Below are 17,749 nucleotides of genomic sequence, written 5' to 3' on the forward strand. Positions count from 1 at the left end.
CTGCCTCTAAGACCGTGGGTTTTTATCAGAGTCAGAGCAGCTCAAAGACCGTCTTTGAGACCTTGCCTTGCCGATTTTGTGAGACAGTTAATATTCTAACAAAGCACCTCAGTGCTTAAAATTACGCGCAGAGATCCACTTGTTTTTCAATTGTTTGTTTGTCTTTGCTGGGCGTAATTTACTCAAGGCCTTTAACTTGACAGAATTTACCCATTAATGGACAACAACAACAACAATCTTTTATTTAAACACGACTTTTGTTTAAAGCTAGACTCTTCAGGGCCCTCTATTTTCTGGTATAAAGATCATCCTTATGGCTTTTTTATGGCTTTTTAAAACTTTATCATTACTATTATTGTTGTACATGTAGTATTTGCCATTATAATTTGCCATTACATTGTAATAAAAAAAATATAAATATTTTTATTCGATTGGTTGTGTAACGATATGATGATGATGGTTTATTCGCCACTTTACATTAGCTTTAATAGACTATAATACGACCTCATTTTCTGCATTCATCAGATAAGTTGTCTTTGAGTATAACTTTTTCCAGTATGTGACTTCAGTGTTATGGCTGTTAAAAACTTAACAGAAAGGGTCAACATTTCACGATGAAAGATTCAATAAGAGTAATAAATATCAGTATACTTGCTTGTCATACGCACTGATATAAATATTTCACGGTTACAGTTTACTACCTTTAGGTGAGACAAATTGATATTGTAACAGCCGAACAATGTTATTGCTGGCATGACATTAGAATCTCTCAGTTACACTACACTCATGGGTGTGCCACCTAAAGTGTAGCCTAATAACGTTATTGCTGGCATGACATTAGAATCTCTCAGTTACACTACACTCATGGGTGTGCCACCTAAAGTGTAGCCTAATAACGTTATTGCTGGCATGACATTAGAATCTCTTGGTTACACTACACTCATGGGTGTGCCACCTAAAGTGTAGCCTATTAATGTTATTGCTGGCATGACATTAGAATCTCTCAGTTACACTACACTCATTGGTGTGCCACCTAAAGTGTAGCCTAATAATGTTATTCCTGGCATGACATTAGAATCTCTTGGTTACACTACACTCATGGGTGCGCCACAAGTGTAGCCTATTAATGTTATTGCTGGCATGACATTAGAATCTCTTGGTTACACTACAATCATGGGTGTGCCACCTAAAGTGTAGCCTAATAATGTTATTGCTGGCATGACATTAGAATCTCTTGGTTACACTACGCTCATGGGTGTGCCACCTTTAGTGTAGCCTATTAACGTTATTGCTGGCATGACATTAGAATCTCTCGCTTACACTTCACTCATGGGTGTGCCACCTAAAGTGTAGCCTAATAATATTATTGCTGGCATGACATTAGAATCTCTTGGTTACACTACAATCATGGGTGTGCCACCTAAAGTGTAGCCTAATAATGTTATTGCTGGCATGACATTAGAATCTCTCGGTTACACTACACTCATGGGTGTGCACCTAAAGTGTAGCCTATTAATGTTATTGCTGGCATGACATTAGAATCTCTCGCTTACACTACACTCATGGGTGTGCCACCTAAAGTGTAGCCTAATAATGTTATTGCTGGCATGACATTAGAATCTCCTGGTTACACTATGCTCATGGGTATGCCACCTAAGGTGTAGCCTATTAATGTTATTGCTGGCATGACATTAGAATCTCTCAGTTACACTACACTCATGGGTGTGCCACCTAAAGTGTAGCCTAATAACGTTATTGCTGGCATGACATTAGAATCTCTCGGTTACACTACACTCATGGGTGTGCCACCTAAAGTGTAGCCTAATAACGTTATTGCTGGCATGACATTAGAATCTCTTGGTTACACTACACTCATGGGTGTGCCACCTAAAGTGTAGCCTATTAATGTTATTGCTGGCATGACATTAGAATCTCTCAGTTACACTACACTCATTGGTGTGCCACCTAAAGTGTAGCCTAATAATGTTATTCCTGGCATGACATTAGAATCTCTTGGTTACACTACACTCATGGGTGCGCCACAAGTGTAGCCTATTAATGTTATTGCTGGCATGACATTAGAATCTCTTGGTTACACTACAATCATGGGTGTGCCACCTAAAGTGTAGCCTAATAATGTTATTGCTGGCATGACATTAGAATCTCTTGGTTACACTACGCTCATGGGTGTGCCACCTTTAGTGTAGCCTATTAATGTTATTGCTGGCATGACATTAGAATCTCTCGCTTACACTTCACTCATGGGTGTGCCACCTAAAGTGTAGCCTAATAATATTATTGCTGGCATGACATTAGAATCTCTTGGTTACACTACAATCATGGGTGTGCCACCTAAAGTGTAGCCTAATAATGTTATTGCTGGCATGACATTAGAATCTCTCGGTTACACTACACTCATGGGTGTGCACCTAAAGTGTAGCCTATTAATGTTATTGCTGGCATGACATTAGAATCTCTCGCTTACACTACACTCATGGGTGTGCCACCTAAAGTGTAGCCTAATAATGTTATTGCTGGCATGACATTAGAATCTCCTGGTTACACTATGCTCATGGGTATGCCACCTAAGGTGTAGCCTATTAATGTTATTGCTGGCATGACATTAGAATCTCTCGGTTACACTACACTCATGGGTGTGCCACCTAAAGTGTAGCCTATTAATGTTATTGCTGGCATGACATTAGACTCTCTCGCTTACACTACACTCATGGGTGTGCCACCTAAAGTGTAGCCTAATAATGTTATTGATGGCATGACATTAGAATCTCTTGGTTACACTACGCTCATGGGTGTGCCACCTAAAGTGTAGCCTATTAATGTTATTGCTGGCATGACATTAGAATCTCTCGGTTACACTACACTCATGGGTGTGCCACCTAAAGTGTAGCCTAATAATGCTATTGCTGGCATGACATTAGAATCTCTCGGTTACACTATGCTCATGGGTGTGCCACCTAAAGTGTAGCCTATTAATGTTATTGCTGGCATGACATTAGAATCTCTCGGTTACACTACACTCATGGGTGTGCCACCTAAAGTGTAGCCTATTAATGTTATTGCTGGCATGACATTAGAATCTCCTGGTTACACTATGCTCATGGGTGTGCCACCTAAAGTGTGGCCTATTAATGTCATTGCTGGCATGACATTAGAATCTCTCGGTTACACTACACTCATGGGTGTGCCACCTAAAGTGTAGCCTATTAATGTTACTGCTGGCATGACATTAGAATCTCTCGGTTACACTACACTCATGGGTGTGCCACCTAAAGTGTAGCCTAATAATGTTATTGCTGGCATGACATTAGAATCTCTCGGTTACACTACACTCATGGGTGTGCCACCTAAAGTGTAGCCTAATAATGCTATTGCTGGCATGACATTAGAATCTCTCGGTTACACTATGCTCATGGGTGTGCCACCTAAAGTGTAGCCTATTAATGTTATTGCTGGCATGACATTAGAATCTCTCGGTTACACTACACTCATGGGTGTGCCACCTAAAGTGTAGCCTATTAATGTTATTGCTGGCATGACATTAGAATCTCCTGGTTACACTATGCTCATGGGTGTGCCACCTAAAGTGTGGCCTATTAATGTCATTGCTGGCATGACATTAGAATCTCTCGGTTACACTACACTCATGGGTGTGCCACCTAAAGTGTAGCCTATTAATGTTACTGCTGGCATGACATTAGAATCTCTCGGTTACACTACACTCATGGGTGTGCCACCTAAAGTGTAGCCTAATAATGTTATTGCTGGCATGACATTAGAATCTCTTGGTTACACTACAATCATGGGTGTGCCACCTAAAGTGTAGCCTAATAATGTTATTGCTGGCATGACATTAGAATCTCTTGGTTACACTACAATCATGGGTGTGCCACCTAAGGTGTGGCCTATTAATGTTACTGCTGGCATGACATTAGACTCTCTTGGTTACACTACACTCATGAGTGTGCCACCTAAAGTGTAGCCTAATAATGTTATTGCTGGCATGACATTAGACTCTCTTGGGTACACTACACTCATGGGTGTGCCACCTAAAGTGTAGCCTAATAATGTTATTGCTGGCATGACATTAGACTCTCTTGGTTACACTATACTCATGGGTGTGCCACCTAAAGTGTAGCCTATTAATGTTATTGCTGGCATGACATTATAATCTCTCGGTTACACTACACTTCTGGGTGTGCCACCTTAAAGTGTAGCCTAATAATGTTATTGCCACCTTAAAAACATTATTATTTAATTTTTTCTATTTTGGTTGTTTTTTGGTTATCTTTTGGTCATCATCTTAATTCAACTGACAATGTTTTTATTAGAGCACATGTGTACATGAAGACAGGACTGATAGATGGTTACTCCATTTTAAGTCAGATTTTTTGCTGTGTTTAAATCTGTGTAAGGTCTTCTACAGCTTTTCCATGAAAAGTGCTTCACATGAATGCCTTCAATTTTGTTAGGAATTTCCTGTTCAGCTGGACACCTATAAATGTATTAAGTTGTCTGCCAGTTAGCAACCACATAGCAAATTGAATAGTGTGAATAATACTATACATTAACACATAACCATTATTGTCCATTTTTGACGCCTGACTCAACAGACTTATTAAGTTTATGGTTAGTGATAAACCAATCATAATTTGGGCTGCTGATAAAAATCAATTATAACATTTGAGTAAGTGCTGCATAATATTGTAATTATATAGAATATTGTCTGTTTTTAACCTGGTAAAAAGTGGCGAGATCAAATCCAAAGGAACCCCGGAAAACATAATTATGAAAGAGAGATTTTCACGGTTTTTCACGCTATTTTAATTTGGGAGGGCAAACAGGGCAAAAACTGCAGTAAATGTACGGGGAAAATAGAGAATCTTAAGACCAACAACCTGAAATATTTTTCAGTAAATTAAAAACAAAGGTTAGAGGGTAAAACAATTTGTAGATCATATGATAAGTGGGAAGTTGCCTCGCTAGAAAAGCCATAATTAAGTTTTTCATTTTTTAATAGTCTGAAAAATAGTGTGAGTCGCAATTCGCAAGAAAATTTAGAGACATTTGTATACAAAAATTTAAAAGTGCCTATCCTTGCATCACAGGAAATCTATTTTCATCACATTTGACTAAGGAAACCCTTTAGATCTGCTGTGTATCTGTTCCTTGTAATGCATAAAACATTCAGGAAGTCACTGACTCTCAACTTATTAGGCAGCAAACTTTAAACTTTTCCCATACATTTACTGCAATTTTTACTGTGTTTGCCCCTCAAATTAAACAAGGTGACCTCTTAACATGATCATTGTCTTCATCAACATAATTGATTTTAGGGAACCAACCACATTGATTATTTTCATCAGGAAACTAAAATCTTGGACAGAATAAAATGAGAAATAAAACCACCTATCCACCCGAATCAATGATAAATTCGCATTTTTCCATCATTAAAATGGGGGGAGTGGCGGTCTTAATTTTTCATTTATTTTGCCCTTGATTGCACTCAATATAACAATTTCTAAAATGACTGTCATTGCGGTCCACGATACCATCCCGTCCTTTCAATCAAAAGAAAATACATGTTAGCTGACCAAAGCTGACCTCTGATCCTACTCCAGCAAAATCAACCCAGGCCCCCCATTGGCAAAAAAGTAACTTAGGTGCCTCAAGCGGGAAAATAAACTGAATTTGAGCTCTCGAAAACACAAGGTCAGCATTGGTCATGCTGTAATGGCCTTTGCCAATCAAAGCGCCACTAAAAGTGAAGTTATTACGGTACTTCCCCTCCAGCTAAACTCAAAAAACATTGTTCGCAAACTTACCCCTGTTCTTGACCATGTCCTTTTCGAACTGTGAGCAAATTAAATCCAGGTCGTTCAGGGTATTCTTTTGAAGTGCGCTCTTGGCAAGATGTTGGCGTGACAACATGGCCAGCAAACCAAATGAAGAAGCCACCACTTTAATTCCAAAGCTTTGCCACGATAACTGGAGCAATCGGCAAGGCAGGATCCAATATCCACTCGTGCAAATTCGTCTGAAAACTTGCTACCACCGCTCTTTTCTTAAAAAAAATCTTTATCGGACTTAAGATACAATCACGTTCGTTTAGAACACACCGAGTTTTTTTCGAAGTAAGATCTGGATTGATGCCGCGAGCGAAAAGATAAAATCCCTTCCTTGGCACAATCTTCGATCGAAGGTCAACCGTGAACTCGCTTTAAGGTCGAGGCTGCAGGTCACGAGGTGAAATGTAAAACCTGTTTCTCCGTCACGGGAAACCATGCTTAGTTAAAATAACAACACTTTCCAGATGCCGAAGATACGTGAGATGACAGTCGCTGAAACCGCTTTAACAAGATTATAACGCCTGCAACAACCGCAAAACAAAAATCTCCGCGGGAGGAGATACTTACAGTAGACATCACTTGTGTCTTCTCATGTAACAGACTCTAACAGCATAAAGTAACAGACAAGCTCTCCAAAAGGATCTTAGAATCAAATAAGTTAGGGAAGGATTTTTACGTCGATGGTAGATTTCGGCGGGGAGGGCGAAAGGTTGGTGGTGCTCATTTTTAACCCGTGAATTGCATAAGCAAGTTACAGGTTATAGTGGTAGATCAGACTATGCTAAATGGGGGGTTGGTCGATCATCTGTTAACTTTTCGTAACTCCGCTGTTTTGCGGGCCATACATCGTTTGACATATCTCCTTGCATACGATGGCTGGGCTCGCAATACTAGCAGTGGTCGAAACCGAGCTATCCTACAGAAACGACACGATAATAATTTTTATTATATGGAGAAGAGTGTTTTACTGGGAACTAAACCACTCGTAGATTCCATACGCCACTTCATCCGGGACCCGAGTGGCGTATTTTCCATATGTCAACTTTGTGAGTGTCGTATCGTTCAATGAAGTCACGATTCCCGCCTTTTGCTTTTGTTGAATTGGTTTCTCCATATAATAAAAAGAACATTACACGTTGGCTCGAAGATATGAATTTTATATTCTCGTGGCAAGAACAATATCTCACGAGTGAGCTTCGCTCACTCGTGAGATATTGTTCTTGCCACGAGAACATAAAATTCATATCCTCTCGCCACCGTGTAATATCCTCTATTTCTGTTGTGGGCATGAAGTCCGGAGAAATGATCTTTGTAAAAGTTTACTCTCAGAATCTTTATCTTCATTTAAGGAAGCTTTGGTCATTGCTTACTGAAATTTTTCCTCTTTAACACGTTATCGTTTTAATTTGAGAAGAGTAGTTTGTTATTACCCAAAGGTTATCTTATGTCAATCATTATTCAACAGGAAATTCACGGGTATGGTCATAGAGCACTTTGCATTTAAAGGTTTTAATGATTCCTAGTTTTACTTTCATTTTTACAGCTTAGCTATTTTATTTGTTAGTAATTTTTTATCACTGATGTAAATTTTTAATATAAATTTTATTTTTAATAACATTTTTTACTGTAAAGCGCCATGAGCCATGGATATGGCGCTATACAAATCTATTATTATTATTATTATTGATTGATTGAGAGAGAGAGAGAGAGAGAGAGAGGCGCTTATTGTGGAAATTGTTAGACTACCAACTTCTTGTAAATTTTTGAAGTAAACTCTTTCTATGCATGATACAAGCAAAGTGTTGTCACTGTTATTGTCGTTAATTTTGTAGCAACTATTTCTTTAGCAGATTGTTAAAACATTAACCATATTGCGTCGAATGCGTTACAGGATCAGCACGGACTATGGACTCGGAAATATTGAAAACAAATTGGCTCTGTCTAAGCCCCGTACCGATTTTCTGGAACGTAGTTTCTGCTACAGTGGTGCACATTTGTGGGATAGCCTTCCATCTAACATCAGAGCCATTAGATCCTTTATTAACTTTAGAAGTGAGATAAATCGCCAACTGTCTTCCTCGTACTCCCCACACAGCAAACACGTAAATCAGTCTTTTTTTTTTAAATCTCAATCTTGTAACTGATGTTTTAACCGTGTGTATATTAAGTGTATGTCTATGCCGGAGCAGATTAATCCTCGGACGCACAGGGGGTGGGTGAGGTTGGTGGATGGCTTTAAATTTCTCCCCACTCCACCGGGATATTTCTTTTAGCATCGCAGTTCACGTTAAGTATAATACTCGAAGTATTTGTCAGTTCATTATAACAAAGAGCATCTACATACGACGGGCGGAGGCATGGAGGCGGAGTTTGGGGAGGGAGGCCCCATTAGGCTTTTTCGAGCTGCGGGATAAAATGTTAATGTGATACAGGATATAAAGGGGAAAATTACGGGATGTTGGATACTCAGACACTCCCCCCTCCCTGAATGGGGCATCGGGAAGGGGGATGGAGATAGAGGCTCAGAATCTTGACCGAGGTTGTTAGTACAGACCGAACGCAGTGAGGTTTGTACACACGACCGAGGTCAAGATTCTCCCATACAGACTGACTAAGCTCGGTTAATAAGATGTTTATTGTATGGCAACCAGGAAAACTTTAATTCGTTTTAAATGTAACTGGTTTGTACTAGCTGACATTTTGCTTGCGAACGGCGATGAGCCGAACTTAATTCTGTCAAAGTTTGCTCGTCCTCTATGCTTTTTTTTCTCATCAGGCTTTTGGGCACTTCCATAAATAAATATTGTTAGAAGAAAATATTCAAAATTTTTGCATTTTAGTTTGCAACTTTTTCACCGCAAAATGTAATATAATCGGTCTAGATGCCGGTCTAGATGGGAAAATCTAGACCGCTTTCAATATCGATTTCAGCCAATCAAAGTCGTAAATTCGGTAAATCCCAGTCGTTGTGAGACACAGCCATATAATAACAGAAAATATTAACACGAGCCGGCAAAAAGTTGCCTAGCAACATAACATATCTTTGTCGTGTCATGCAAGAGTGAGCCACGGTCAGCAGTTTGTCAACTCTGGCTAATTAACCAATGTGAGTTTGTTTCAATTGGTGACCAACAAACATAGTTTCTTCGCATGAAAAAAAAAACGAAAAAAAAAGAAATGATTGGAAACGTTTTATATGATTCACTGAAACTCTTCTGAAACTAAGTGTTAATATAATGACAATGAAAAGATATCTTAATTGTCTCAAAATGCTGTAACAGAAATAGAGCGTGTTCACTCACGTGTGCAGCAGCCGCGCAAATTTATCGGAACAAAAGAAAGTGTTTACATAAGTGTTTACAGAAGAAAAAGTTGAATTCCCACAGGACTGGTTCTGTTCACCAGCATGATCGCCGTTTCACTGTTTTGGAACACTAATATGGCTGCCATGACGTCATGTGCATACGCTTCATAGAAAATAACGAAATAAATGACAGCCTGCGACCAGGCTCCCGGTGGGCCCGAATGATCACCCCGATCGCTTTGCTCATTCTTCTATTTCGCGCTGGCCGAATTTTTTTTCCGTCTTCTCCGGGAGCCTGTTCGCAGGCTAAATAGATGATGAATAATGAATTATTACTCAAACTACCATGATGCTTGACTGGCGTAACTCAAACTAGGGAATTATCTTCTGAAACACCGAGTATTTTAGTATCTGCAATTAAGGCTTATTTTGTTTAGACCATGCAGAAGGCTTAGTAAAATAATTCGTGAGATTAAGCGGGAAGTAGACGTTGTTTATAGTTGTTTCAGCTAGCGTTGTCTGATCATGATTGGCACCATGCTGGTTTTGAAGACGTTTTCAATCGCTGCGTGTTCCGTCAAGCGTTATGCGTTGCATTCCCGTGAATTCCGTGAAACGAGCTTTTCGTCATCAAAAGAACAATCTAGAGCGGCGTGATCAAAAAAAATAAATAAATAAATAAAATAAAATAATAATAATAGAATGGCATGATAAGTAACTCCAGGGGCATTTTTGGCAAAATCTTTCACGGATTATGAAGACTTAAAACGGCTTATAAAAAGTCGTTTCTTTCCATCTCAAATATAAACATAGCGTCAAAGACGTGAGAGAAAAGGTATGCAGAAACAGCTCTTCTTTTTTGTTACGTAATTTGTCAATTGTTATTCAGGTCATCAGTCGATAGAACGAGGTAGACAGTCGGGAAACGAGCTTTTGCTTTCTTCACAAAACGTGATCTGTCAGTAATTCTGGTGAAGCACATGTGCGTTCTGAAGAGTACGTAAGTGACGAACACAGAAACAATAAATTTGCAAACAATGAGCAAGCTTTTCGTTTTCGTTCGTTTTCTCAGTTTTGTGTAATTGTCAGGCATGCGATGGCAGTTTTAGGGGCAACGTTTTGAGAAAGTTTCCGTTGAAAATTCGATGATGACAAAAAATATATTGATGTCCAAAATGCCTTCTTCTCACACAACGCTAGGCTGAAAGAAAAAGAACTACGAGAAAAATGGAAAGGCAGTTAAACGCTAGTATAAAACAGAATAATTAGAGGCTTTCCGACTGAATAACGCACTAATTGGTAGAATTATTTTTCTAAATAACAGGTCAGATTTGAGGATTATTTCCGTGTGCTTCATTAGCAGGTCTTAATAACGTTTATTCTGGACTACAAACAGTTAACTTAAGAGTATGCTTACAAAAGCAGAAAATCAAATCAGAAAGACAGCCTGCTCATATGCGGTGAAATCTCAATATGGGCGTCTTGATCAGTTTATTCGCAATCCGAAAAAGAAACAAAATAATCTCCGAAGTAAAGGACGACAATGCTTGGCTCGCGGATCGAGCCAAACGATTGGCCCAAGAAAATTTGCGATTGAAAATAGAACTTCGCCTCATCACTGATTCAAGTATAAGGCTTGAAGCGCCAGTACAAAAGCAGAAGTTTGGGACACCGTGTGTATCTCCCTCGTTGCCTCAAGGTGAAGACGAATCGTAAGTCAATAGTTCGGGGATACCGTCATGATTTTACACTGTAATACAGTTAAAATTTATTTTGTGTATACTGAGGTCCCGTCGAAAGTACTCCGGAGAGATTTGAAAACGCAGCTTTCTTTCTACGCGGTTCACTCCTACCGTCCACGCTAATCCGCATACCGAAACGGAGCTCTGCGAAAACGCTCTTGAGTCTTCGAACCGGAAGAATTTGAAAACGCCGGTTTTGCGATTTAGTGTGGACGGAAAACGTTTGGGAAACGGCGCTTTTCGAAAACGATGACAAAAGGATAATCAGGTGATTTCGCTGCCCGAGATTTCCTTAAACACAAATCCAAAATGAGTGGTGATTGTTGCGTCTTCAAATTTCTCCAGCGTATTGTGGACGGGGCATCAGTGACAAACACGGAGATAGAAATGGCCTTGCTGTAATGGAACCATGTTTTCAAAGGGTGTTTCACCAAAAATGGTTGATGTTAAAATCTTCAAGTTGTTGATTTATTTTTTAAGTGGCGCAACGGCTGTTTGTCAGATCACGTTTCACGAGGGAAAAATATCACTTAACTTTTCACGTTAAACTAATGCAAACCACTATCCTTTATACTCGTTCGAGCCCGACCTTCGTTCAAATACATGGCGAAAATGCATGCTGAGCTCTCTACGTATCGTAGGGGAATAAGGATCTGCCGTATTTTTGTCTCAGGGGTAACTCACATTTAGTTCACTTTGTATGGATTTTCGAGTAAACATATTATTTTCACAAAATCGGTAACTCCATTGTTTGAACTGAAATACATTTGCCTTAGTTTCTTGTTGCCTTGCCTCAAAACCCTGCCACTTTTCAAAACTAATCAAAAGCTTTCTTTCTGTAGAAATAACAACTATTCGTGCTTTCAGGCAAGTTGCAAGTTGGAGAAGGTGTAGGGAGACAGTAATACGGGAATTAAACACAGAAAAACATTTCATTGCTAAAGGAGCGATTCTATGGCCGCTACAAACTTTCCTTCTTGGATTGTTCACTATTCTTTTTCAAGTCGGAAATCAACTTTCAACAAAGCCGTTGCTTAGCAACACGTCGCTTAGTAACGTAAAACAATGTTCGTAGTGCGCATGCTACTGTGAACCAAGCTAATCGCTCGGATTTACCTCAAGCCCACAGCCCACCTTGCCATATAATAGCAAATATCCTTACGGAGTGTTTGGCTCCTTCTACGGCTGGCCATGTCTCGCGTTAAGGTTTCGATTTTATGTTTAAACTTGCTTGGATTTTGCTGTGTCGTGCCGTGACTTCCATGCAAAAAGTGGTTTCTTTGGTGGCCAAGCAGCCAGGCCAAGTTTAAAGATCGCTGAGCTTCTTGTTTCTTTTTTTGGTTTGTTTTGGTTTTGAAGCTTTCGACTCAAAGCGAGTACCGAATAATGATACTGCAAAACATAATTTTAAAGTTCCATGTCTCATCGTGCGATATATCAATATATAAATAAATAAATAAATAAATATTGAATAAGTAAATAAATACTATTACTGATGCATCATTCACACAATGTGTAGTTCCAGAAACTATCCATAATCTCCCCCATGGGACGGATTTTTCTAAGACCCCCCAACCCTCTGGAAATTTCAATTAAGCTTGATACATTCCTTTAAATGTTTTGGTCTTAGAGAACCCACCAACCCCAGGAAATCCCAATCCCTTCTGTGGGGGAGTATGGCCCAATATTTTCTGGAACTGCACAACGTGAAATCAGAGGATAAGCCAACATTAGCTGGTTGCTCTCCCTACACGTGTTTAGAAAACACTATCAAAGTTGAATACATCAGCCCAATCAAACTGGAACACATCCTTGAAGACCCAGGGGCAGTTAGCTGGGGTGGGAGGAAATGAATCGGGTAAACATTGAAGCATTGAAGGTTCACAAGTTCCCATCTTACTTGTAAACCTTTGACGCTTCGATTTTTGCCTGATTTATTTCCTCCTGCCCCAACTAACTACCTGGGTCTCTGAGGATGAATGGACCCAGGATTTTCTGTTTCCGAATTTCAAGTTTTTGCCATAGCATAGGGAGCTCTGTCACCACTGGATATAAAGATTTGCTTGTATGAACAATCCAATGAAAGACCAATCTCATCCTCAAAGCCTGTGTGTTTTCACTCAGCAGTGGCCAAATACTCAACACTCTGGACAAAATCAAAAACCAAAATCAGAAAATCCTGGTCCCAGTTTCACTGTTTTCAGTTTCTGGACATGTGTGCAAAGAGTATCTGCTGTGACTAATGCTGGCTCACCTTCCAAACCAAAATGACTGTGACCTCTGGGAGTGAGATTGATGAAAGAGGTAAGATCTAAAGAATTAATGTTAAGAGTTCGCAGGAGAGGTTCAATTGGTCCCTGAAATTTGAAACTTTTCAAGTTTGAACCTGAACACTCATTTTTAAAGTGAAAGAGTTAGCAAGTTTTCCACAGTAATCAATAATATTTGAATCACTTTAAGTTTTATTATGATAATGTCTAAAAGAAGTTGAAAATTTGAAATTCAAAATATTGTCTCTATGAAAAGACGAAGAATAAAAATTGACTTGCTAAATGATATTGCATAGGCAGTATGTAATATACTAAGCTTATTTACAAAATGAATAATGCTACATAACAGTGCTAAATAATGCTAAATATCATAGAAGCCAATAATAAATTATTATTGACTACAGTAACTCTAAGTGGGTTGTACTTGCATATTTACAATATAACTGCAGTCTGTAAATACATGTAACACCCTTATTTACAAAGCAAGGCAAAATTTAATGCTCTGCAATACCACTTTTTTCTAATCCAACTTCAGTGTTACCACATTCTTGAGATAAACTGTGCTAAAGAATTTCACATTATGACTGAAACCTGCAGTTTTGGACAACCAGATCAATGTTGGTTTCCGGAATTCCAAAAAAATGGTACACTTAATTTTATTCTTGAGGGTATGAATAAATAATTTATATTGATTGGTCACAAAATTGTTTCACTGTGTGTCTACAGGAAAAATCTAGCAACACCTCTCTATTACCTTCTGTCCCTGACAGAAAAATGATTACCAGTAGTTTAAAATTGAAGGTGACTCAGACTGAACAAAGCAAGAGTACCATCTCAGAACTTGTTTTTCTACATTTGTAAACTTTTTAAATTAATTTGATAGCGATTAAAATGTGCTGGAAATGTCAGCAGAAATTTTAATGAAACCTCTGAAATTATAAAGGTAACAGAATCCATATTATTTTTCAAACATGCTAAATGGAGCTAACTTTGGAAACCCTAACCTATCAGTCTACTTTGTTCCCTAACTTAGCTCATGTATGTGCAAACATTAATGCAAAAAACAGGTAAACATTCCATGTGGTATCATTCAACCCCTGAAAAGTATGACAGACATGTCTGCTGGAATACTGCCAGATACTGACCCATAATTTATGGGTCGGTATCTGGCAGTATCACAGCCTGACAGCCCAGGCTTTATATGCAATCTAATGACATTTATGCTGTTGGCCATAATTATTATAATGATTTCAGATCACAGGGCGCCCATACAAGCGGCATGTCTGTTTGTATGTTCGAAATAGAAAGAAATGTATGGGAATATTGAAGAGTCTTAATATCGTAAAGTTACATCGAGTAACGTCTTTATTAAAGCTCAAAATGAACGTAAACCTACCTCAGCTGTTGTATATTGATGTTTCTGCAGCTCAAAAGCATTGGCGAATTTGAGCAATTGGGTGGGTTCTGTGTTGACTGTTACTACATGTTACAAGAGGAGAACAAGGGTGGAGAGCTCATTTTTGACCGCTCCAGTGCCAAGCCGGTTTTCATCGATCACCCAGAAATTAGAATAGTCCAGCTTCCAAACTGTACACCAGATAAACTGAAAGGTTGATGCTTCTTCTCATGGCATTCAGTTGAAGATTCATTCAAAATTCAAGTGCTAACCACCAAGTAATTTTTGAGAAATGCAGCTTTCGAAGCAACCAACATCTGCAGCTGGGATTTGGTGTGCCAAGGAGCAACCGTCACACTGTTTGCTCCATACTGATTAAATGCATTGTTTAGCACAAAACCCACCAAATTGCTCAAATTCACCATTCTGAGCTGCAGAAACAACAATACACGACAACTGAGATAGGTGAAGGTGAATTAAGCAACATGACATGAGCGTGGGACAAAGAAAAATTCTGAGTCCCCGACAGGAATTGAACCCATGACTTCCCAAACACCGGGCGGGCGCTCTATCCACTGAGCTACGAGAACTCATGGAGAGCAAGGTCATTTAACTGAGTTCATATATGACAGGTGTCCTGCATACTGCTAGGATCAACACTAAATTCACCATCTTTATTAACTTATCACTACTCACGATGAATTCGATAGCATTGATCCTAGCAGTATGCAGGACACCTGTCATATATGAACTCAGTTAAATGACCTTGCTCTCCATGAGTTTTCGTAGCTCAGTGGATAGAGCGCCCGCCCGGTGTTTGGGAAGTCATGGGTTCAATTCCTGTCGGGGACTCAGAATTTTTCTTTGTCCCACGCTCATGTCATGTTGCTTAATTCACCTTCACATTTCATTACCGAGCTTAAAATTCACCATCTTTATTAACTTATCACTACTCATGATGAATTCGATAGCGTTGATCCTAGCAGTATGCAGGACACCTGTCATATATGAACTCAGTTAAATGACCTTGCTCTCTATGAGTTCTCGTAGCTCAGTGGATAGAGCGCCTGCCCGGTGTTCGGGAGGTCATGGGTTCGATTCCTGTCGGGACTCAGAATTTTTCTTTGTCCCACGCTCGTGTCATGTTGATTAATTCACCTTCACATTTCATTACCGAGCTTAAAATTTACCATCGTTATTAACTTATCACTACTCACAATGAATTTGATAGTGTTGATCCTAGCAGTATGCAGGACACCTGTCATATATGAACTCAGTTAATTGACCTTGCTCTCCATGAGTTCTCGTAGCTCAGTGGATAGAGCGCCTGCCCGGTGTTCGGGAGGTCATGGGTTCGATTGCTCTCGGGGACTCAAAATTTTTCTTTGTCCCACGCTCGTGTCATGTTGATTAATTCACCTTCACATTTCATTACTGAGCTTAAAATTCACCATCTTTATTAACTTATCAACTGAGATAGGTTTACGTTTATATTGAGCTTTAATATAGACATTACTTGATATAAGTTTATGATATTAAGAATCTTCAATATTCCCATACATTTCTTTATATTTTGAACATACAAACAGACACACCGCTTGTGTGGGCCCCCTGTGTTTAGATCAGCCATTTTAGACAATGTATGAAAATTCACAACAATTGCCCTAAATGCTATATATTTCAAAAAGAGTTTCTCTAGATGTGACTTACTGTATGTCTGACATAATTTACAGCATAATATTAACATTTCACTGTTCCTAAAGCCAGATTACGGAGCAAAATCCCAGACAGCGTAAGTCTCCTAAATGGCTTTAACCTGGCTCCAGGAATAAAGAAACATTAAATTAAAACAAGACAGACAAAAGATAAGTCAAAATTATTAAGATCATTTCAAAACATAACATTTCAATAGAGCAATTTTTGTGTATTTTCCCAAAATCACAATATCACCTGGAATGTATGCAAAGTCTGGACAGCCTTTGGTGACATATAGTCATCTCTTCCTTCTATCGATTTACACAGGTTTTGCTACCTGCCAAGTTCGCAAGGTTTGAGTTTGCTACATGTTTGCTATCCACCAGTCGAGTTCACTACCTCAACTAACCAAGTTTGGCTTGGCAGTGGATGAGAGAAAGAGGAATAATCCATATGTGTGTGAGGTCTTAGGTCTATACATTTTATTTTTGTTTCACAAAGTTTTAGTTTTATTGATAATAAACAATGCAAACTAAATAGGCAGTGAGCTGGAAGTTGTGGGTAGTGAACATGTAGCGAAGTCGAACGTACTGGACTCGACAGATAGTGAAACCGGCGGATACCCTTCTTTCACTTTTTTTTTTTAAATCTTATACCTTCTTTTTCATTTTTTTAATATACCTTGTTACCTCACGCTTTGCTTTCTTTTCCCATTTTTCTTTTTCGCTCTCTTCTAGTTTCTCCCAATATTTCTTTACTTTCTTATTTAACTTCTTCTGAGACATATCCGGTCGATCTTTCTTCATCTCTTTTTCCTTGCTCTCAGACCAGAGCTCAAACGCTGTTTTCGGTGGCTTTTCATCTGGATAGTGCTCAATAAAATACTGTGTGATGTCGTGATCAAATTTCTTCCTATTTTCCCAGTAAATATCCTGATATTTTTGTTTCTTCTGGTCACTGAGCTTTTGCCATTTCTTGGCTAATTTTGTCGTCAGTTCTTTACTGCTGAGGTTTGCGTATTGCTGGGCTAAACGAGGCCGCTTCTCCTCACAAAAGATGAGGTAAGAGGTGAGCGGCGTTTTCGGGAAAGCGGGATCTTTGTCGTCTCTTTTCCTCTTCCTGGACTTCACGTCATCCTCCTTGTCAGCTACCTTTATTTTAGCATCCTCTAAAATCTCTTTTGCTGTTCTCATTTTACGAATCTTGGAGGTTAAGGCATTCCAACGTTTATGGACATCATGTTCGTCAAAGTCTTCAAACGCAATTTTACTCCACACGATGTCCTTAACGTAAATATCTTTCACTCTTTCAGAATTTTGCAAGTGATTTTCCACATTTTGCAATAGCTTCAGCTCCTGATCTTGCGTCCAAACTTTAGCTTTTGCCTTCGTTTCTTCGACCACGTTTTCACCGTTAACAGCCGCCATTTTAGACGCGGACCTGACGCGGTCGCTGATGTTCGGTTCCAGTCTCAA

The 17,749-nt window shown here is 39.1% G+C and overlaps 1 protein-coding gene and 1 long non-coding RNA gene across 2 annotated transcripts; both read right to left on the minus strand.

Annotated features, from left to right (window-relative positions):
- Positions 1–4,325: 4,325 nt before the first annotated feature.
- LOC149104760 (uncharacterized) lies at positions 4,326–6,463 on the minus strand. The gene is made up of 2 exons (XR_016201253.1): positions 5,844–6,463; positions 4,326–4,513 (listed from the first exon to the last, which is right to left on the minus strand). It is a non-coding gene; the product is annotated as an uncharacterized LOC149104760 (long non-coding RNA).
- Positions 6,464–13,355: 6,892 nt separating this feature from the next.
- Positions 13,356–17,740, minus strand: LOC110058165 (nucleolar transcription factor 1-like). The gene has a single exon (XM_020764747.2). The coding sequence runs from the start codon at positions 17,699–17,701 to the stop codon at positions 16,925–16,927; it is 777 nt and encodes a 258-aa protein (XP_020620406.2). The 5' UTR covers positions 17,702–17,740; the 3' UTR covers positions 13,356–16,924.
- Between the last annotated feature and the right edge of the window lie 9 nt (positions 17,741–17,749).

The sequence above is a fragment of the Orbicella faveolata genome, unplaced genomic scaffold, assembly GCF_042242905.1.
Source record: "Orbicella faveolata isolate gen_17 unplaced genomic scaffold, um_ofav_v1 contig_34, whole genome shotgun sequence".
In the NCBI taxonomy this organism is placed as follows: domain Eukaryota; kingdom Metazoa; phylum Cnidaria; class Anthozoa; order Scleractinia; family Merulinidae; genus Orbicella; species Orbicella faveolata.